Source organism: Salvelinus fontinalis, chromosome 1, assembly GCF_029448725.1.
Source record: "Salvelinus fontinalis isolate EN_2023a chromosome 1, ASM2944872v1, whole genome shotgun sequence".
Taxonomy (NCBI): domain Eukaryota; kingdom Metazoa; phylum Chordata; class Actinopteri; order Salmoniformes; family Salmonidae; genus Salvelinus; species Salvelinus fontinalis.
This window is the reverse complement of record NC_074665.1, coordinates 45,144,611-45,161,098: the sequence shown is the minus strand read 5'-3', so window position 1 is coordinate 45,161,098 and position 16,488 is coordinate 45,144,611. Positions and strand designations below refer to the sequence as shown.

The following is a 16,488-nucleotide window of genomic DNA, read 5'->3' as shown; positions in this document are numbered from 1 at the left end:
TGCAGGGAGGTCAAAGAAAGAAATAAAAGCTCCAGAATTTGCAAACAACACACATGGAAAAAAGAATAAGTCGAACTCAAGTCCTAAACAGTAAACCAAAAGTAAATAACCTCAAAGCGACGCTATTCTATATAAATGCAATACATATCCTGGAATCACTAGGCCAGGAAGCAATGCACAGTTAATTATACACAAAATGTACACATTTTCACTGTTGGGTTTCAAGTCTGCTATTTAAAGATATTGCAGGTTATCTAAGTGCACTGGTATTTGATAGGTCAGCCCAATACAAATAGTTTTATGAATACCTCTGCATATATTATACAAGTCAAATCAAATGAATGTACAAATACACATCGATTATGTTTACATGTACAGCCAATGCTATTCCGCTCATACAAAGGCTGTTAAGTGCGCCACACAGGAGGGTTGGTAAAGTCTGTCAAGACTGTGTGGGGGTCAAATTAAAAACTAGAAATGAGACTAAAAGAGATCAAACCTTTGGATGACAGAGGGCCATTATCTCTTGATTAAGGTCTACCAAATCACCTGTTTTAATCTGTCCCCACATTTCTGGTCAACCCGAAACTACCTTTTTGTCAACCCCAAAGCAGTCTTTTGGTCAATTTTTCTTTTTTGGGGGGGGGGGGGGGGGGGGGGGGGGGGGGGTTCAACTCCTAAACTGTCTATTAAATTCAAGAATTTCCAATAACACAGTGCTCAGTGTATTAATGGTCCCAAAACGACAAACTAAATCATCAAAATATAATTACAAAATATAGTTTAGACAAAGCTCCGCTAAGTCTTCATAGCTAGTCTATCAAACAGCATAACGGGCAGTAGCCTGAGAAAAGGGGTCATTGAGTGTCAGTGTAAAGGTAAAACGGAAATAAAATAATTCCTCATTTATTTTCTATATTCCTATCCTGTTTACACATTACACGCTTTTAGGGATGAACGGTTACCAAGCAACACTAGTGTGAACAAGTTCCCTGAATAGGAACAGGGCAAAATATGTGAACTGGTAAGCCTATTTATTGACATACGTCGTCATTATATCACAATTTCCCAATTACCCATTGGCTCGACCACATACTGTATCACTTTAACAGTAAAGCCAGACTTAACCTGGAGGCCTGGTGTAACTATTAGGAATCTTACATAGGGATAACTTTAATATCAACCAGCATTCTCTTATTTCTACAAAAAGAGCATTAAACCCCGTTAAGAGCATTTCGAGTATCCTGTTGGACTGAGAAGAGGTTCACTGGCCTCCAAGGCAGATCTTAAGGAGGCTGTGTCGGGATGTACAAGGCACACTAAAGGCCAGCAACAAATAAGGACCGAACCAGTCATGTCAACAGTTACTCTTTCAAGCAGGAGGACAGATATTAAAGATGTTCGCTCCTAACCCGCTAGGTGTTTTCATCGACAGTGGCATTGTAAATTGTACCAGGTTCAACTTTTAAAAGGCAATTTTGTCATCTTACCCATGGAATGTAAAATATCTACATTGAAACAAACGACACGGTAGCCTATTAAACAACCCAGAATTTGAACAAACAGCCTACATTAAACATATAAAATAACAAAAAGGCAAGAGGAAGATCCTGAGAACAGGCTCAGGCTTACATTTTCATTCAACGAACTCCCCGAATTCAGTCAATGGCAACTATACAATAACATGCGACAGAGACGCCTCCATAAAAACACCAACAGGCCACGGTATTAAAAAAAGTTCAAGGTCACACACGTTGTTTTATACACCGGAAATATTTACATTCTAAGTCTAAAAGCGAACAATTGTTTGTGATATCCTACGAGGCGAACAACAAGAGTAAATGGACTGTGATGGTAAGCTTCCTGAAATGTCCATTCTTGACTAACATTTTGGAACACACAGAGATACGGATTAAATAAGAGTTCAAGTATACTTGATGCTACTTTAGGCTGGCAGTGTAACTTTAAACATGACCAGAACCTGTAATGGAGAGGTAGGTCTGTGTTTGGTGACACGCAGAATACACTCTGAACCTAAAACAATACTCTTCCATTAGTTACTGAGAGGAAGGAGTGAGACAGCGGCACACGCAAGCTACCACTGTTTTTCTTATTCAAGCTCGTCTCGCTTTGAAAGTAGTCAACGGATTCTAGGTGAAGGCAAATTTCACTAAAATGGGGTGTACTGTCCCTTTAATTAAAGGGCCACTTGATTCGACTTTGTCATTCAATTAAATACTTAGTCTGTCAATGTAAATACAAATACCATTGTAATGAAGCTCAAGTCTTGCTTATACGGAATCTCCCATTGATGCAGGATACAGAAAAAGAGGGAAGATTTGAGTCCACTCACAAACTTGTGCTTTCATTTGAGCAGATACGACTATGTCCCAGCTGTCGAAAACATCTGAGCGCCTAGAATATACATTATGTACTAAAGCACCCATATTCAGCATACATGTATTCACACTCAATCTCTATATGGATTACATATTATACAGTACAATACACATTTCACATTTGGATGTGTATGTGCAATAGACTATTTCACCTAGCTAGGTAGCCATCTCCGTACAAAATGTACACTTGACATCGAGACAGAGATTGCGACAAGCATTCGCCCACTCGCAAGGTTGAGCGATACATTCATACGTTTATGCATATTATGTTAGATTGGATAACTGATTAACGCTAGATTACTGTTTGATACTGAAGAGCAACATACTAGAAGAATATAAATTATGATTATTTTATGTTATTATGGTATGTTAATAGAAATGCATAGCTAAGCAGAGTACGCAATTAACCCAACCATGCCGTCATGTCTAATGAAAAAGATATACGTTTTTTCCATTTACTGCTTGCAGTTCACCATCACTAACCAAAGAGCTACGATAACCGTCTTTGGAGACCAGACCTACACAGCGGACAAAACTGTCAACATTTCTGTTCAGGTTGTAATGACATCATTTCAACCAGTTTTGCCCGCTGGGTCCCATATGTTATTATTATTTTACCATACAACCTACATGGTTGTAGTAGGCTGTATGGTATTTGTCAGCTTGTTGAACTAACCCCACTAGTAAATTGCAACTAGAGATAGAAGCTTACTAGTAGCCCTACATAGGATATCAGATTCATCCGTCCTCCCTCGTCACAGGAAATATATTTTTTTAAAGTGTCATAGTCCAGTAGAAAAGTCTAAATGGCAGGAAAGACTAAGTCAAATTGATATTACTTCAGTACAAGCACTTGTATGGAGAGTATACATGTCCTGGTACAGCTTGGTCTAACATCCTCAAACCTTATTATTGAAAAAGAAAGCTATGGGGAGTCAATGGGGACAAACTTACATTTCGGATATGACACACACAACATAGTGATAAAACACAAATGTATCTATTTCTGTGTGACACAATGTGTGGCCCTTGTCGGTCAAGGTTTCGGGGAATGTATTTCAGGTTAAACCTACCGAAGGCAAAAAGGTGAGACGTCTGTGGCTGGAAGATTGACAGGAAATACAGAAAATGAAAAGGAAAGGAACCGTGACGAGTGAGAATTGTGAGAGTTGTAGTTTAAGAGAACGGAAGACACCTTTTGGATTTCTCCCCTCAAAGTGGATAGGACACAGTGCAAGGAAGACAGGACAGCAAATGGACAGATGTTTTCATCCCCCTCCAGATCTAGAAAGAAAGAAAGAGGAGGGGAAGAGAAAGCGAGGGAGAAGGAAAGGAAAAGAGTTTGAGAAGTTAAAAACAATGGAATACACCACAGTGTAAGCAGGCCTATACACTGTGTCAAAGAGAGGGCCCACTGCCCATAGGGTTACTACCAGGCTATCCATCGGCTTAATGCTTGTAATTATTTGTGTGATGTACTATTGACAACCGACACTCTCTCACTTCAAAAATACTTGTTCAGCTTTTATTTACTTGTTCAGCTTTTATTTGGTATCCAGGACAGCCAATCGAAGTCAACCGTAAAGAGCCAGTGTGGGCTGACACGACAGTGTGATATGTGGCTGTGGGACGCAAAACGCAAACCTCCTATACAAATAGCAGCTAAACACTATAGACCGGTTTGCCAGACCCCGATTAAGCCTAGTCCTCGATTAAAAAATCTCCTTTGAAAGTGCATTTTAGTCCAGGACTAGGCATTAACCTGTATCTGGGAAACTGTCCACATGAATGGTAGTGAAGTCCATTGGGAAGAGCACAGTGAGATAGTGGTATTATATGTAAGAAACTAGGGTATGAAAGGGATGTGAAATGGGATTTAAAAGGCGTGGATAGGGTACTAGGACATGGAAAGTACATTTTATATTGAAGTGTAATACAAAAATTAAGCACACTTTACAAACTAGCACCCAGGATTTGGGTACTAGGATAAGAGACTAGAAATAGTGGGACTAGCCTAATTGAAATGGGTTAGGATAGAGATAGCAGGATAGGTGCCTATATGGATGAGGGACTATAGGATTGGGGACTAGGGTGAATGAAACATGGGGGATGATTTGGGATGACATGGGGGTAATTTGGGATGAGTTCCCATCAGACCATAGCCTGTTGGGCGGGGTCATACCTTCCTCTTCGGATGTTCCTGTATCCATGGCAACACACACACAGAGAGACAGAGAGACAGAGAGAGAGAGAGAGAGAGAGAAAATTTACCTTGTGGCTATGAGTCATATTGTAGTGACATGAACACATGCAGTCCCTGCTGTGCTAGAAACTTAGCGCAAGAACAGACAGGCAAAGAATCAGGATTCTATGACAACAGTACAGGACTGCCATAACCTACCATTTGTGAAAATCACTTGCATAGCATAGTATGCTAGCATAGCTTACAAGCATGTCACCGTATAGCATGCAATAGGAAAGCATCCAAGACAGCCATGCAGAGCAGGATTGGCCACTACAGACAGGAAAATGTAGGTCAGAGGTCAAGGTAAATTAGCATTCACCGGGCATTGCTTGTGTTGTAAGGTAGAGCAAGCATCCAGTGTCCACCTGCAGTATGTGCAGGAATTGAGTAACGAGTGAAGCATACAGTGTGCATTGAGACCTTTTGACATGCATTCATTTCGTATGATGTATAACGTAGGCATAAATGCAGGCACCTATACAGTAGCATGCGTAAGCATTTTGGGTTAAAACAAGCATTCGATGGGCGCTTGCGGTTAGCGCGTGTCCGCTGTTAGAAGCACACAGGAATGTAAACACTCAGAGGCATTCCAGATAGAACTCTTACTTAAATCCCCATCCGGTCCCCCCTAGGACTATAGCTGCCAACAGAATTGCCCCTGCGATGGAGCCTATGATGATATTGGTGCCACTGGGACCTGCGTAGAGGGAGGGGGGGGTTAAAATAGGGGGAGGACCAACAAAAAAAAAACAAGACCACCCAGCAGACTTCAGAGAACCAGAAGAAACGCCATACACCATTTTGAACAGTTGGAGAGAAGATGTTGTTAGAGAGGCCCGGGGGAAAGAGATGGAGAAGAGGACAACGTGATACGTCTGCCTGTTAAACGCTTTTCTGTCTTACGTGCTTAGAAGGGTCTTACATGTCTCAGGACCAAACTACAAGGAAATAACTGATGCTGTTTCGAGTTGGGGAATTTCTCTCCGCAAAACACACAAACTGAACGATGCTGCTTTTTAAAATCCATTATAAACACAGGAGTATTTAGTAGTTTCACAGCGGCTTCAAAGTATTCACACCCCTTGACTTTTTCAACATTTTGTTCTGTTACAGCCTGAATTTAAATGTATTTAATTTAGTTTTTTTGTCACTGGCCAACAAACAATAATACCCCATAATGTGGAAGTGGAATTATGTTTTTCAAAATATTTACAAATTAATAAAAAAATTATGAAAAGCTGAAATATCTTGAGTTAATAAGCGTTCAATCCCTTTGTTATGGCCTAAATATGTTTCAGGAGTGAAAATGTGCGTAACAAGTCACATAATAGGTTGCATGGACTCACTCTGTGTGCAATAATAGTGTTTAACATGATTTTTAATGACTACTTCCTCTCTGTATCCCACACATATAATTGTCTTCTCCGTACAAGGTAGGTCCGGAGAAGACAAGGTGAACGCTACCATCAGTCCTGTGTCATGCCAACAGTAAAGCATCCTGAGACCATTCATGTGTGTGGGGTTGCTTCTCAGTCAAGGGAGTGGGCTCACTCACAATTTTGCCTAAGAACACAGCCATGAATAAAGAATGGTACCAACACATCCTCCGAGAGCAACTTTTTTCCGGATGCCCCGAACAATCGGAAAGGTGATTAATCAGAGAAAATTACTTTACCCCAGTCCTCAGCAGTCCAACCCCTGTACCTTTTGCAGAATATCAGTCTGTCCCTGATGTTTTTCCTGGAGTGAAGTGACTTCTTTGCTGCCCTTCTTGACACCAGGCCATCCTCCAAAAGTCTTCGCCTCACTGTGCGTGCAGATACACTCATACCTGCCTGCTGCCATTCCTGAGCAAGCTCTGTACTGGTGGTGCCCCGATCCCACAGCTGAATCAACTTTAGGAGACGGTCCTGGCGCTTGCTGGACTTTCTTGGGCGCCCTAAAGCCTTCTTCACAACAGTTGAACCGCTCTCCTTGAAGTTCTTGATGATCCGATAAATGGTTGATTTAGGTGCAATCTTACTGGCAGCAATATCCTTGCCTGTGAAGCCTTTTTTGTATAAAGGAATGATGAAGGCACGTGTCTCCTTGCAGGTAACCATGGTTGACAGAGGAAGAACAATGATTCCAAGCACCACCCTCCTTTTGAAGCTTCCAGTCTGTTATTCGAACTCAATCAGCATGACAGAGTGATCTCCAGCCTTGTCCTCGTCAACACTCACACCTGTGTTAACAAGAGAATCACTGACATGATGTCAGCTGGTCATTTGGTGGCAGGGCTGAAATACAGTGGAAATGTTTGGGGGGGGATTCAGTTCATTTGCATGCAAAGAGGGACGTTGCATATAATTGCAATTCATCTGATCACTCTTCATAACATTCTGGAGTATATGTAAATTGCCATCATACAAACTGAGGCAGAAGACTTTGTGAAAATTAATATTTGTGTCATTCTCAAAACTTTTGGCCATGACTGTAGTTACTCCACATTACTATTCTAAATTACATAGTGAAAAGAAAGAAGCCTGTACCAAATACAAATATTCCAAAACATGCATTCTGTTTGCAACAAGGCACTAAAGTAATACTGCCAAAAATGTGGCAAAGCAATTACATTTTTGTCCTGAATACAAAGTATTATGTTTGAGGCAAATCCAATACAACACATTACTGAGTACCACTCTCCATATGATCAAGTAAAGTGGTGGCTGCATCATGTTATGGGTATGCTTGTAATTGTTAAGGACTGTGGAGTTTTTCAGGATAAAAAAAACAAACTGAATAGAGTTAAGCAGAGGCAAAATCCTAGAGGAAAACCTGGTTCAGTCTGCTTTACACCAGACACTGAATTCACCTTTCAGCAGGACAATAACCTAAACATGAGGCCAAATCTACACTGGAGTTGTTTACCTAGAAGACAATGAATGTTCCTGAGTGGCCGAGTTACAGTTTTGACTTAAATCTACTTGAAAATCTATGGCAAGATCTAAAAATGGTTGTCTAGCAATGATCAACAACCAATTTGACAGAGCTTGAAGAATTTTGAAAATAATAAAATGGGAAAATGTTGCACAATCCAGGTGTGGAAAGCTCTCAAAAAGAGACTTGCCCAGAAAGACTCACAGTTGTAATCGCTACCAGAAGGTGCTCCTACAAAGTATTGACTCAGGGGTGTGAATACTTAATGTATGTAAATTAGATATTTCTGAATTTAAATTTTCGATAAATTTGCTAACATTTCTAACATATTTTCACTTTGTCATTATAAGGTACTGTGTGTTGACAGGTGAGAAAGCAAAATAATGTAATTCAGGCTGTAATATAAAATGAGAAATAGGTCAAGGGGTATGAAGACTTTCTGAAGACACTGTATATCAATATTTGTGTATCGATTCTGACTATTACAACCAGTTAAAGTCCGTTTGCAAGTCGGATGATTTTCGGTTTATTTTCCTTGTGCTGAAGGATGTGAGCTAGCTGGCCAGCTGGATAGCAGGTTTGATAAGCATCCTGTCCATTTCAGGAGTTTTAAATCAATATTTATATCACGATCATATACAGACCGGTGACCTTACATACGAGCACCGGGTTGAGACTACATGAACGCACCCTTCATCAGCTTAAGCAATCTAATAGAAATAAAACCGGTGTATCATTGAGGCAGTGGTAAGTGTGGCACGTAAATACCTATTACTTCATTTCTGCATAAATAATCTCCACCCAGCAAAGTTTTTTTTTTTTTTAAATGTTCGTTTCAGATTGGAGGGGATTTTTTCTTTTTTATTCTATTCTTCGTGGTTCATTAAATTAGATTTTCCTTTTAGCAATTTTGAATAAAAATGTTGTCACAAATATCTATTCTGTGTCCAATTTATAGGTACTGGAGTCCAACTATACATTAATCTACTCATATATATACATTAATCTACTCATATATATACATTAATCTACTCATATATATATATATATATATATATATATATATATATATATATATATATATATATATATATATATATATATATATATATATATATATATATATATATATATATATATCTTGTCCTGAAAGACGGATCACCTGCAGAGATGGAGCACCTTATGTACTCGCATTGGTTATAACTGGTTATTACTAGGTATGAGCGTATACAAAATCCAAATTACAGTTGATTTAGTTGCAGTCAAAACACTTTTTATAAAAGTCTGTCAGTGATATGAATACTTGGTAGAACTATAATACAGAAACCAGCTATTCTCTGAATGTTACAATATGTATATATGTATATTTTTAAACAACAATTTAAATTGCACTCACATGTAACCGTCATGTTGTCAGTGATTTTTTTCCTATCTAAATTATACATCAAAATGTCTGATCAAATGGGTATGTATGGAAGACGTCAAAAAGGATTGGCCCATAGTAAAATGTTCAGTTCTGATTTTACTGCCTTGTCTATCATACTGTCTGCTTCTTGTTTCATTTGTTGAAAGTGGAATTGAAAAGGGCATTTGCAATTCCAGTCATGCTAAAACAAATCCACTCTCAAATGTAATTTGATTTCTTTATTTAATTGCTCCTCTCTTTTCAAATGTTGCACTAACCTTTTTCAATTGCCTCAGAGAAAGAAACAATGTCTTGATCCCAAAACCTCACTGAGGCTTCTAGAATTTTCCAATAAACAAAACATGTTCATTCCAAATGTATATCTACTGTCCTTCCCACTGTACTGCACCAATTTTATTTGTGTGTTTCATAAAGTGACTTCTGCATGATTTCACAATGCCAAAGTCCTGTTCTTGAGGTTGCCAGTGCTTGTGCTCATTTTCCAGCACTTCTCAAGGTAGTTCTCCATGTTATCCAAATTGAAAACTTTCATAGAGGCCTGCAGTAGAATAATAGAACAGTCGCTATTAATTTGCATTGGTAAGCTGTTATTGCTTTCATTTTTTTCTGTGTGTTCTTCAGTAATCATGAAAGCAACGGGTGCTGATTTTTCAGATCTATTAAAGCAATACATTGATAATAAAATTTAAAAAAGTATAATCCCCACCTTCTCATGGACATTGAGACATTCTCAGGGATGTTTTGAGACATAGTACTAGGGATAGTATACTAATGTAGGGAGTGGCAAGGTACGAACCCTTATATTTCTCAGGTCCCTCTGGAGGGGTGGGGTCAGGGATGGGGTCATAGACGCTGCAGTCTTTCCCAGTGTAGTCCACGTCACAAATACACCTCACCTCATTACTGCAGGTCTGGGGAGAGAGGGGGTCAATAAAAATTAACAACACAATCTAACAGCACTCAAAACCACAAGAACATGACTTAATCAACAATCAATTAATTCATTGCGTGAATTAACATGTATAGCATTATCAGTTAAAGAATAGATATCATGAACAACAACCAATATGAGTAGTATCGATCTAGATACAAATCCTACGCTCAACTCAAACAACTCTGAATTCAGGTTTGTGTGTTCAGTAGGGCACACCATAGCAAAATGTTTCAATGTCAGACAGTCCCTCTGGTTTTATTTTGCTTGGTGACGGATGAATACGACCCAGATCAACACATTGTTAATCCAAACCTCCCCGAGCGATGCCACAACATGGCGGGCCAACTCACCCCGTGGTGGGAGCAGATGCTGGATCCGGGGCAGGTGCTGAGGTTGAAGGTGGGCACGGGGAGGCAGCGGCGGTCCAGGCACATCATGTTGGGACCGCAGGGCGTCCCGTCCTCCACGTAGCCCAGGTCCGAGCCATCCTCCAGCACCGCGTGGCCACCACTGAACCAACACAGGACCAGGTGGTTAGAATGGGCCACTAACTGAACAACGCTCATCATATTGGTATGTCCAGTGCTCGACTTGGGATGAAAGAGGTGGAGGAGCTGTCTTTTTCCAAGTCGGTCCATTAGACTATGCCCACCGAAAATCACAAATGACATTTTGCTATAGAGACCTCTGTTACAGGTTCATACACCTTTTCCATGAGTTCTCCATGACTTTCAACCAAATTTTGTATTACTATTATTATAGCCAACATGAAAAAGTACACATTTTTTACACTGGTAGGCTGCGTGTCTGTTCCAATGTAGGCCTTCCATCTCCTGCCGTTGTGCCATTGATCAAGGCACTTAAACCCTCCCCCCCCAAAGTAGAACTGCACTGTTAGTCACATGTCAACAGTTGGTCAACCCTCTATCTGTGCAGCTCCTGGGTGTGCAGGCTTGGCCTTTGATCCAGCCCTGAAACCACCCAAGTCTGCTTACCAAGGTCCTGTTGAGCAGCTGATGTTTAGGCTACAATGTGGTTAGACAAGATCTTGAACAAAAGCCATTAAGCTATCCTGGAGGATGGTTGCCACCCTTCATATAAAACACTGCAACATTACAACCAAATACTTCGGTCTTTATAAAAATGATTCCCTAATTTAATGAATCCGGGATCAAATGGAAAAGGTAGGCTACTTCAAAGTAAGATAGGCTATCTAATGTGTTTATATATAAGGCTCAAATATTCATGTTTCAGGGGAGATCTATGCACAGCAAGTTATTTGTCAATTGGGCTATTAGCATATTTGTAACGTTGTCGCAATTACAACTCCTATTTAACTGGAGGGGAATCCCCATCTTCCAAACGGTGCAGATTTATTTAGGCCCTCTACTATAGTGCCGGTGGAAATGCTTAGTTAGAGATAGTTAACTAGCGAGATAACGGTTAGTCTGTTGTCTGTTATTATTTTATACCTGCTGCTGAAAGGTCGCGCTTTCGCTCTGCCGGCAACGGCCCACTTGCACGAGCACACACATACAGGCACCGAAGAGTCATTCCAATGATGACATATGTAAAAGTGTGCATTCATGAATTACATTAACAAAAATTAGGAAACTAATTTCCATGCCCTTACAAACCCTAATTTGACAATTTGGAAGAGTGCGTCATATGTTGCATTCAGGTTGGCACAATCTCGAACGGTCTACTGTCACGCACAGATTGACAGACTAGCCGCAAATCAGGAAATGAATGCCCACTCACTATCGCTATTCAATGCAGATCCCGCTTTGATCAACATTTTTTTTTGCCTCAGTGTGTGAATCTAGGCCGACGATAGGCTACTTTGTTTTATAGAGGAACTGGTGCGTAAACTCACCCGAAATTAGAGGTGCTGATTACTCCGCTCCTGACAGCTCCGGCCCAAATAAAAGCACTGGCATCATATTATACTTTAAGAATATTTATGTATCACATATTTATACATCAAAAATATTCAAACTGGGGCATTTTGAAATATAAAAGTAACTTTGCAAGCAATCAGTGTACGAGAACATCATGTGAATTAACACAACTGCAAGAAATCATTACTGTTGCAAGAGAGTAAAATGTTTTAAGCACACACACACACACACACACACACGGTAAGGTTACTCGAACAACAGTCCATCAAACCTATTTGATCACTGTGGCAGATAGCGAGGTGTCTGTTTAACTCTCAGCCTTGCCTTCCTTACAGGATCAGTTGACCTCGCTCTTTCTCTCTTTTATCGCTCTTTAGGAACTCTTCCTCTTCTCCCCTTCTCACTTTCACCTCAACCTCATTCCTCTGTCACTTACACTTGTTCTCGCTCTCCTCCTTTCACACTCTCACTCTCTCTTTTTTTTCTCTCTCTCTCTCTCTTTCGGTCTCACCGGCAGTCCAGGTATCTGTTCTGGTGGTAGATGGTTAGGCTGGTGAGGTCCCCCTGCAGATCTCCAAACCTCGGCTTCGCAGACATGTTAGTACACAGCAGGAACCCACAGAGCACATCCCTGAGAGGGGGAGGACACAACAATACAGAGGGAGGGAGAGAACGACAGCGGAAGAAGAAGAGAAAGCGAGATAGAGGGGCAGGGAGTAGAGAGAGAGAGAGGGAGAGAAAGAAAAAGAGAGGGGGGAGAGAGAGAGAAGTTTCTGCCCAGGACAATGTGTCAAACATGGCGCGTTTCTTTGAGAGTGAGGTACACGGTGTACATAAGAAAGTGTGAGGTTTAAAGAGGCCTGTGGTCACTCACTGCTTGTTGCACTGCACCCAGCCCTGGCCACTGGCGTCACGGCCACAGTTGCCCTTCTCTGTGCCCTCGGAGTTCAGCTTCTCATAGCAGAAACGGTCGGCTGAGTCTGAAACACACGCAAAAGCACACACACACATTTTGCAGCACCATGTTATTTCACTTCGCTATACTTTATTGCAGTACTTAACTGATGGCAATGTCATGGCATCATCATCATAAATGTGTGGTGTGAATTATAACATGACAACTGCTAGTATTTCAGGACCTATAATATAAATTAGTGTGGACCTATAAATTGCACTGCCATGCAATTCCTGGCATATCCAGCAGAGGGCAGTAACATTAAAAGTAGAAAAGCAGACCAAGTTGAGATTTTTGTATGGAGGTGAATATTTAATTTTTTATTGTATTTAAAAATGTATTTATAATAGTCAACCTTTATTTAACTAGGCAAGTCAGTTAAGAACAAATTATTATTTTACAATGACGGCCGACACCAGCCAAACCCGGACGACGCTGGGCCAATTGTGGGACTCCCAATCACGGCCAGTTGTGATACAGCCTGGATGGTCATTTCCATTGTTAGAGCGGTCAGACCAGTATATCGTCAGTATATAGATAATCTTTGTTATTACTCACTGTGGCCCCAGAGACCTCTGCACTGTCCATCTCTGGTCTTACAGCGACCTCCGAAACAACGACCCTGGGAGAGAGAGAAGGAGAGCGTGAGAGAGATAGACAGAGAGAAGGGAAGAGATAGTACAAGAGTATTATATGTATTAGAGGTACAGTATTATTTGTATATCTACAAAAAAAGAGAGACAGATCCAGACCAAAATGTGGTCATAAAAGCCTTTATGCTGGATTCAGTTACCTGGCCAGCTTCACACATGTAACCATCCAGTTTGTGGACATTATGAGGACACTGCAGAAGGGGAACAACAGAGTGTATAAATTAGCCTAGATGACATGTTCAATTGTACATAGTCAAAGTATGGTAGGCTACATCTTAGCAGGGAGTAGCATACCACCAAGATGGCACCGACAGAGATGGTCGCCCTGCTTCGAGTCCTTAGGAAACTATGCAGTATTTTGTTTTTTTATGTATTATTTCTTACATTGTTACCCCAGGAAATCTTAAGCCTTATTACATACAGCCGGGAAGAACTATTGGATATAAGAGCGACGGCAACTTACCAACATTACGACCAGTAATACGACTTTCCCGAAGCAGATCCTCTATTTGGACCATCACCCAGGACAATGGATCTAATCACAGAAGCCGACCCAAAACAACAGCGCTGCAGAAGGGGCAGACGGAGCGGCGTATACTACTCGCCAATGTCCAGTCTCTTGACAACAAGGTAGACAAAATTCGAGCAAGGGTTGCCTTCCAGAGAAACATCAGAGACTAACATTCTCTGTTTCAAGGAAACATGGCTCTCTCGGGATATGTTGTCGGGATCAGTTCAGCCAGTGGCCTTCTCCATGCATCGAGCCGACAGAGATAACCACCTCTCTTGGAAGAGGAAGGGCGGGGGTGTATGCTATATGATTAACGACTCATGGTGTTATCATAACAACATACAGGAACTCAAGTCCTTCTGCTCACCCGACCTAGAATTCCTTACAATCAAATGCCGGCCATATTACCTCCCAAGAGAATTCTTGTCAGTTATCGTCACAGCTGTGTACATTCCCCCTCAAGCAGACACCAAGACGGCCCTCCGGTAAATTCACTGGACTCTATGTAAACTGGAAACCATATATCCTGAGGCTGCATTATTTGTAGCTGGGGATTTTAACAAAGCAAATTTAAGAACAAGGCTACCTAAATTCTATCAGCATATTGATTGCAGTAATCGCAGGGTTAATACACTCGATCACTGCTACTTTAACTTCCGCGATGCATACAGAGCCCTCCCCTGCCCTCCCTTGGGCAAATCCGACCACAACGCCATCTTACCGGCCACCCTAGACCCACTTCAGTTTGCATACCGCCACAACAGGTCCACAGACGATGCAATCGCCATCACACTGCACACTGTCCTATCCCATCTGGACAAGAGAATGCTTTTCATTGACAATAGCTCAGCATTCAACACCATAGTACTCTCCAAGCTTATCATCAAGCTGGAAGCCCTGGCTGTCAACCCCGCCCTGTGCAATTGGGTCCTGGACTTTGACTGGCCGCCCCAAGGTGGTTAAGGTAGGAAACAACATCTCCACTTCGCTGACCCTCAACACTGGGGCCCCACAAGGGTGCGTGCTCAGCCCCCTCCTGTAGTCCCTGCTCACCCACGACTGCGTGGCCATGCACGCCTCCAACTCAATCATCAAGTTTGCAGACGACACAACAGTAGTGGGCTTGATTACCAACAACGATGAGACAACGATGAGCCTACAGGGAGAAGGTGAGGGCACTCAGAGTGTGGTGTCAGGAAAACAACCTCTCACTCAACATCAACAAAACAAAGGAGATGATCGTGGACTTCAGGAAACAGCAGAGGGAGCACCCCCCTATCCACATCGAATGGACAGCAGTGGAGAAGGTGGAAAGTTTTAAGTTCCTCGGCATACATATCAGAGACAAACTGAAATGGTCCACCCACATAGACAGTGCGGTGAAGAAGGCACAACAGCGCCTCTTCAACCTCAGGAGGCTGAAGAAATTTGGCTTGTCACCCAAAACCCTGACAAACTCCTACAGATCGGGCTGTATCACAGCCTGGTACGGTAACTGCACCGCCCTACACCGCAAGGCTCTCCAGAGGGTGGTGCGGTCTGCACAATGCATCACCGGGGGCAACCTACCTGCCATCCAGGACACCTACAGATGTCACAAGAAGGCCAAAAAGATCATCAAGGACAACAACCACCCGAGCCACTGCCTGTTCACACCACTACCATCCAGAAGGCGAGGTCAGCACAGGTACATCGAAGCCTGGACCGAGAGGCTGAAAAACAGCTTCTATCTCAAGGCCATCAGACCGTTAAACAGCAATCAGTAACTCAGAGAGGCTGCTGCCTACATTGAGACCCAATCACTGGCCACTTTAATAAATTGATCACTAGTCACTTTAAACAATACCACATTAAATAATGCCACTTTAATAATGTTTCCATCTTACATTACTCATATCATATGTATATACTGTATTTTATACCATCCATCGCTCATCCATATATTTATATGTACATATTCTCATTCACTCCTTTAGATGTGTGTATTAGGTAGTTGTTGGGGAATTGTTAGACATTACTGCACTGTCGGAACTAGAAGCATTTCGCTAAACTCGCATTAACATCTGCTAACCATGTGTATGTGACCAATACCATTTGATTTTAAAAGGATACACTTGCACATCTAGTAAGAACAAAAGTTCCCACACTAAGAGCTTACTTTTTAGGGATATTGCAAAACTGCGAGTAAAATAGTAGTGTACAAATGAGGGTATCCTGAACACTGACTTAGCGTATTGGCCTTCTCACCTGGCTGGAGTCTCCGGGACACGTCTCCGGGACGTCACAGTCGTTGGTCACTTCGCGACACGTCACCCCCCTGAGCTCGTACTGTCACACAACGTAATCACTATTTTCACAGCACCGATTTGATTGTAATAGACAACGGTAATTATACATGAAAACTACAACTGCATAGAATAATGTAAAACGTCACTCAGAAATGCCAATCAAACTGTGGCTGATATCAGTTAAAGCTAAATAATGGAAAATGTCTAGTTGCAACAAGTTAACAAGACAGTCATCCTAGTGGTGTACACATGTAAAA

General features: G+C 41.5%; 1 protein-coding gene across 3 annotated transcripts in view; it reads right to left on the bottom strand.

The window, feature by feature from the left end:
- Positions 1–657: 657 nt before the first annotated feature.
- Positions 658–16,488, bottom strand: part of adam11 (ADAM metallopeptidase domain 11) — a 49,489-nt gene continuing 33,658 nt past the window's right edge. For 2 of the 3 annotated variants that reach the window (XM_055923003.1, XM_055922985.1), the window contains 9 exons: positions 16,191–16,271; positions 13,573–13,623; positions 13,338–13,401; positions 12,699–12,804; positions 12,336–12,455; positions 10,274–10,433; positions 9,786–9,900; positions 5,251–5,341; positions 3,692–4,599 (listed from right to left, as the gene is read on the bottom strand). In XM_055923003.1, coding sequence (XP_055778978.1) covers positions 4,551–4,599; positions 5,251–5,341; positions 9,786–9,900; positions 10,274–10,433; positions 12,336–12,455; positions 12,699–12,804; positions 13,338–13,401; positions 13,573–13,623; positions 16,191–16,271 — 837 coding nt within the window. In that variant the 3' untranslated portion in view covers positions 3,692–4,550. The other variant, XM_055922994.1, reaches the window with a different exon arrangement.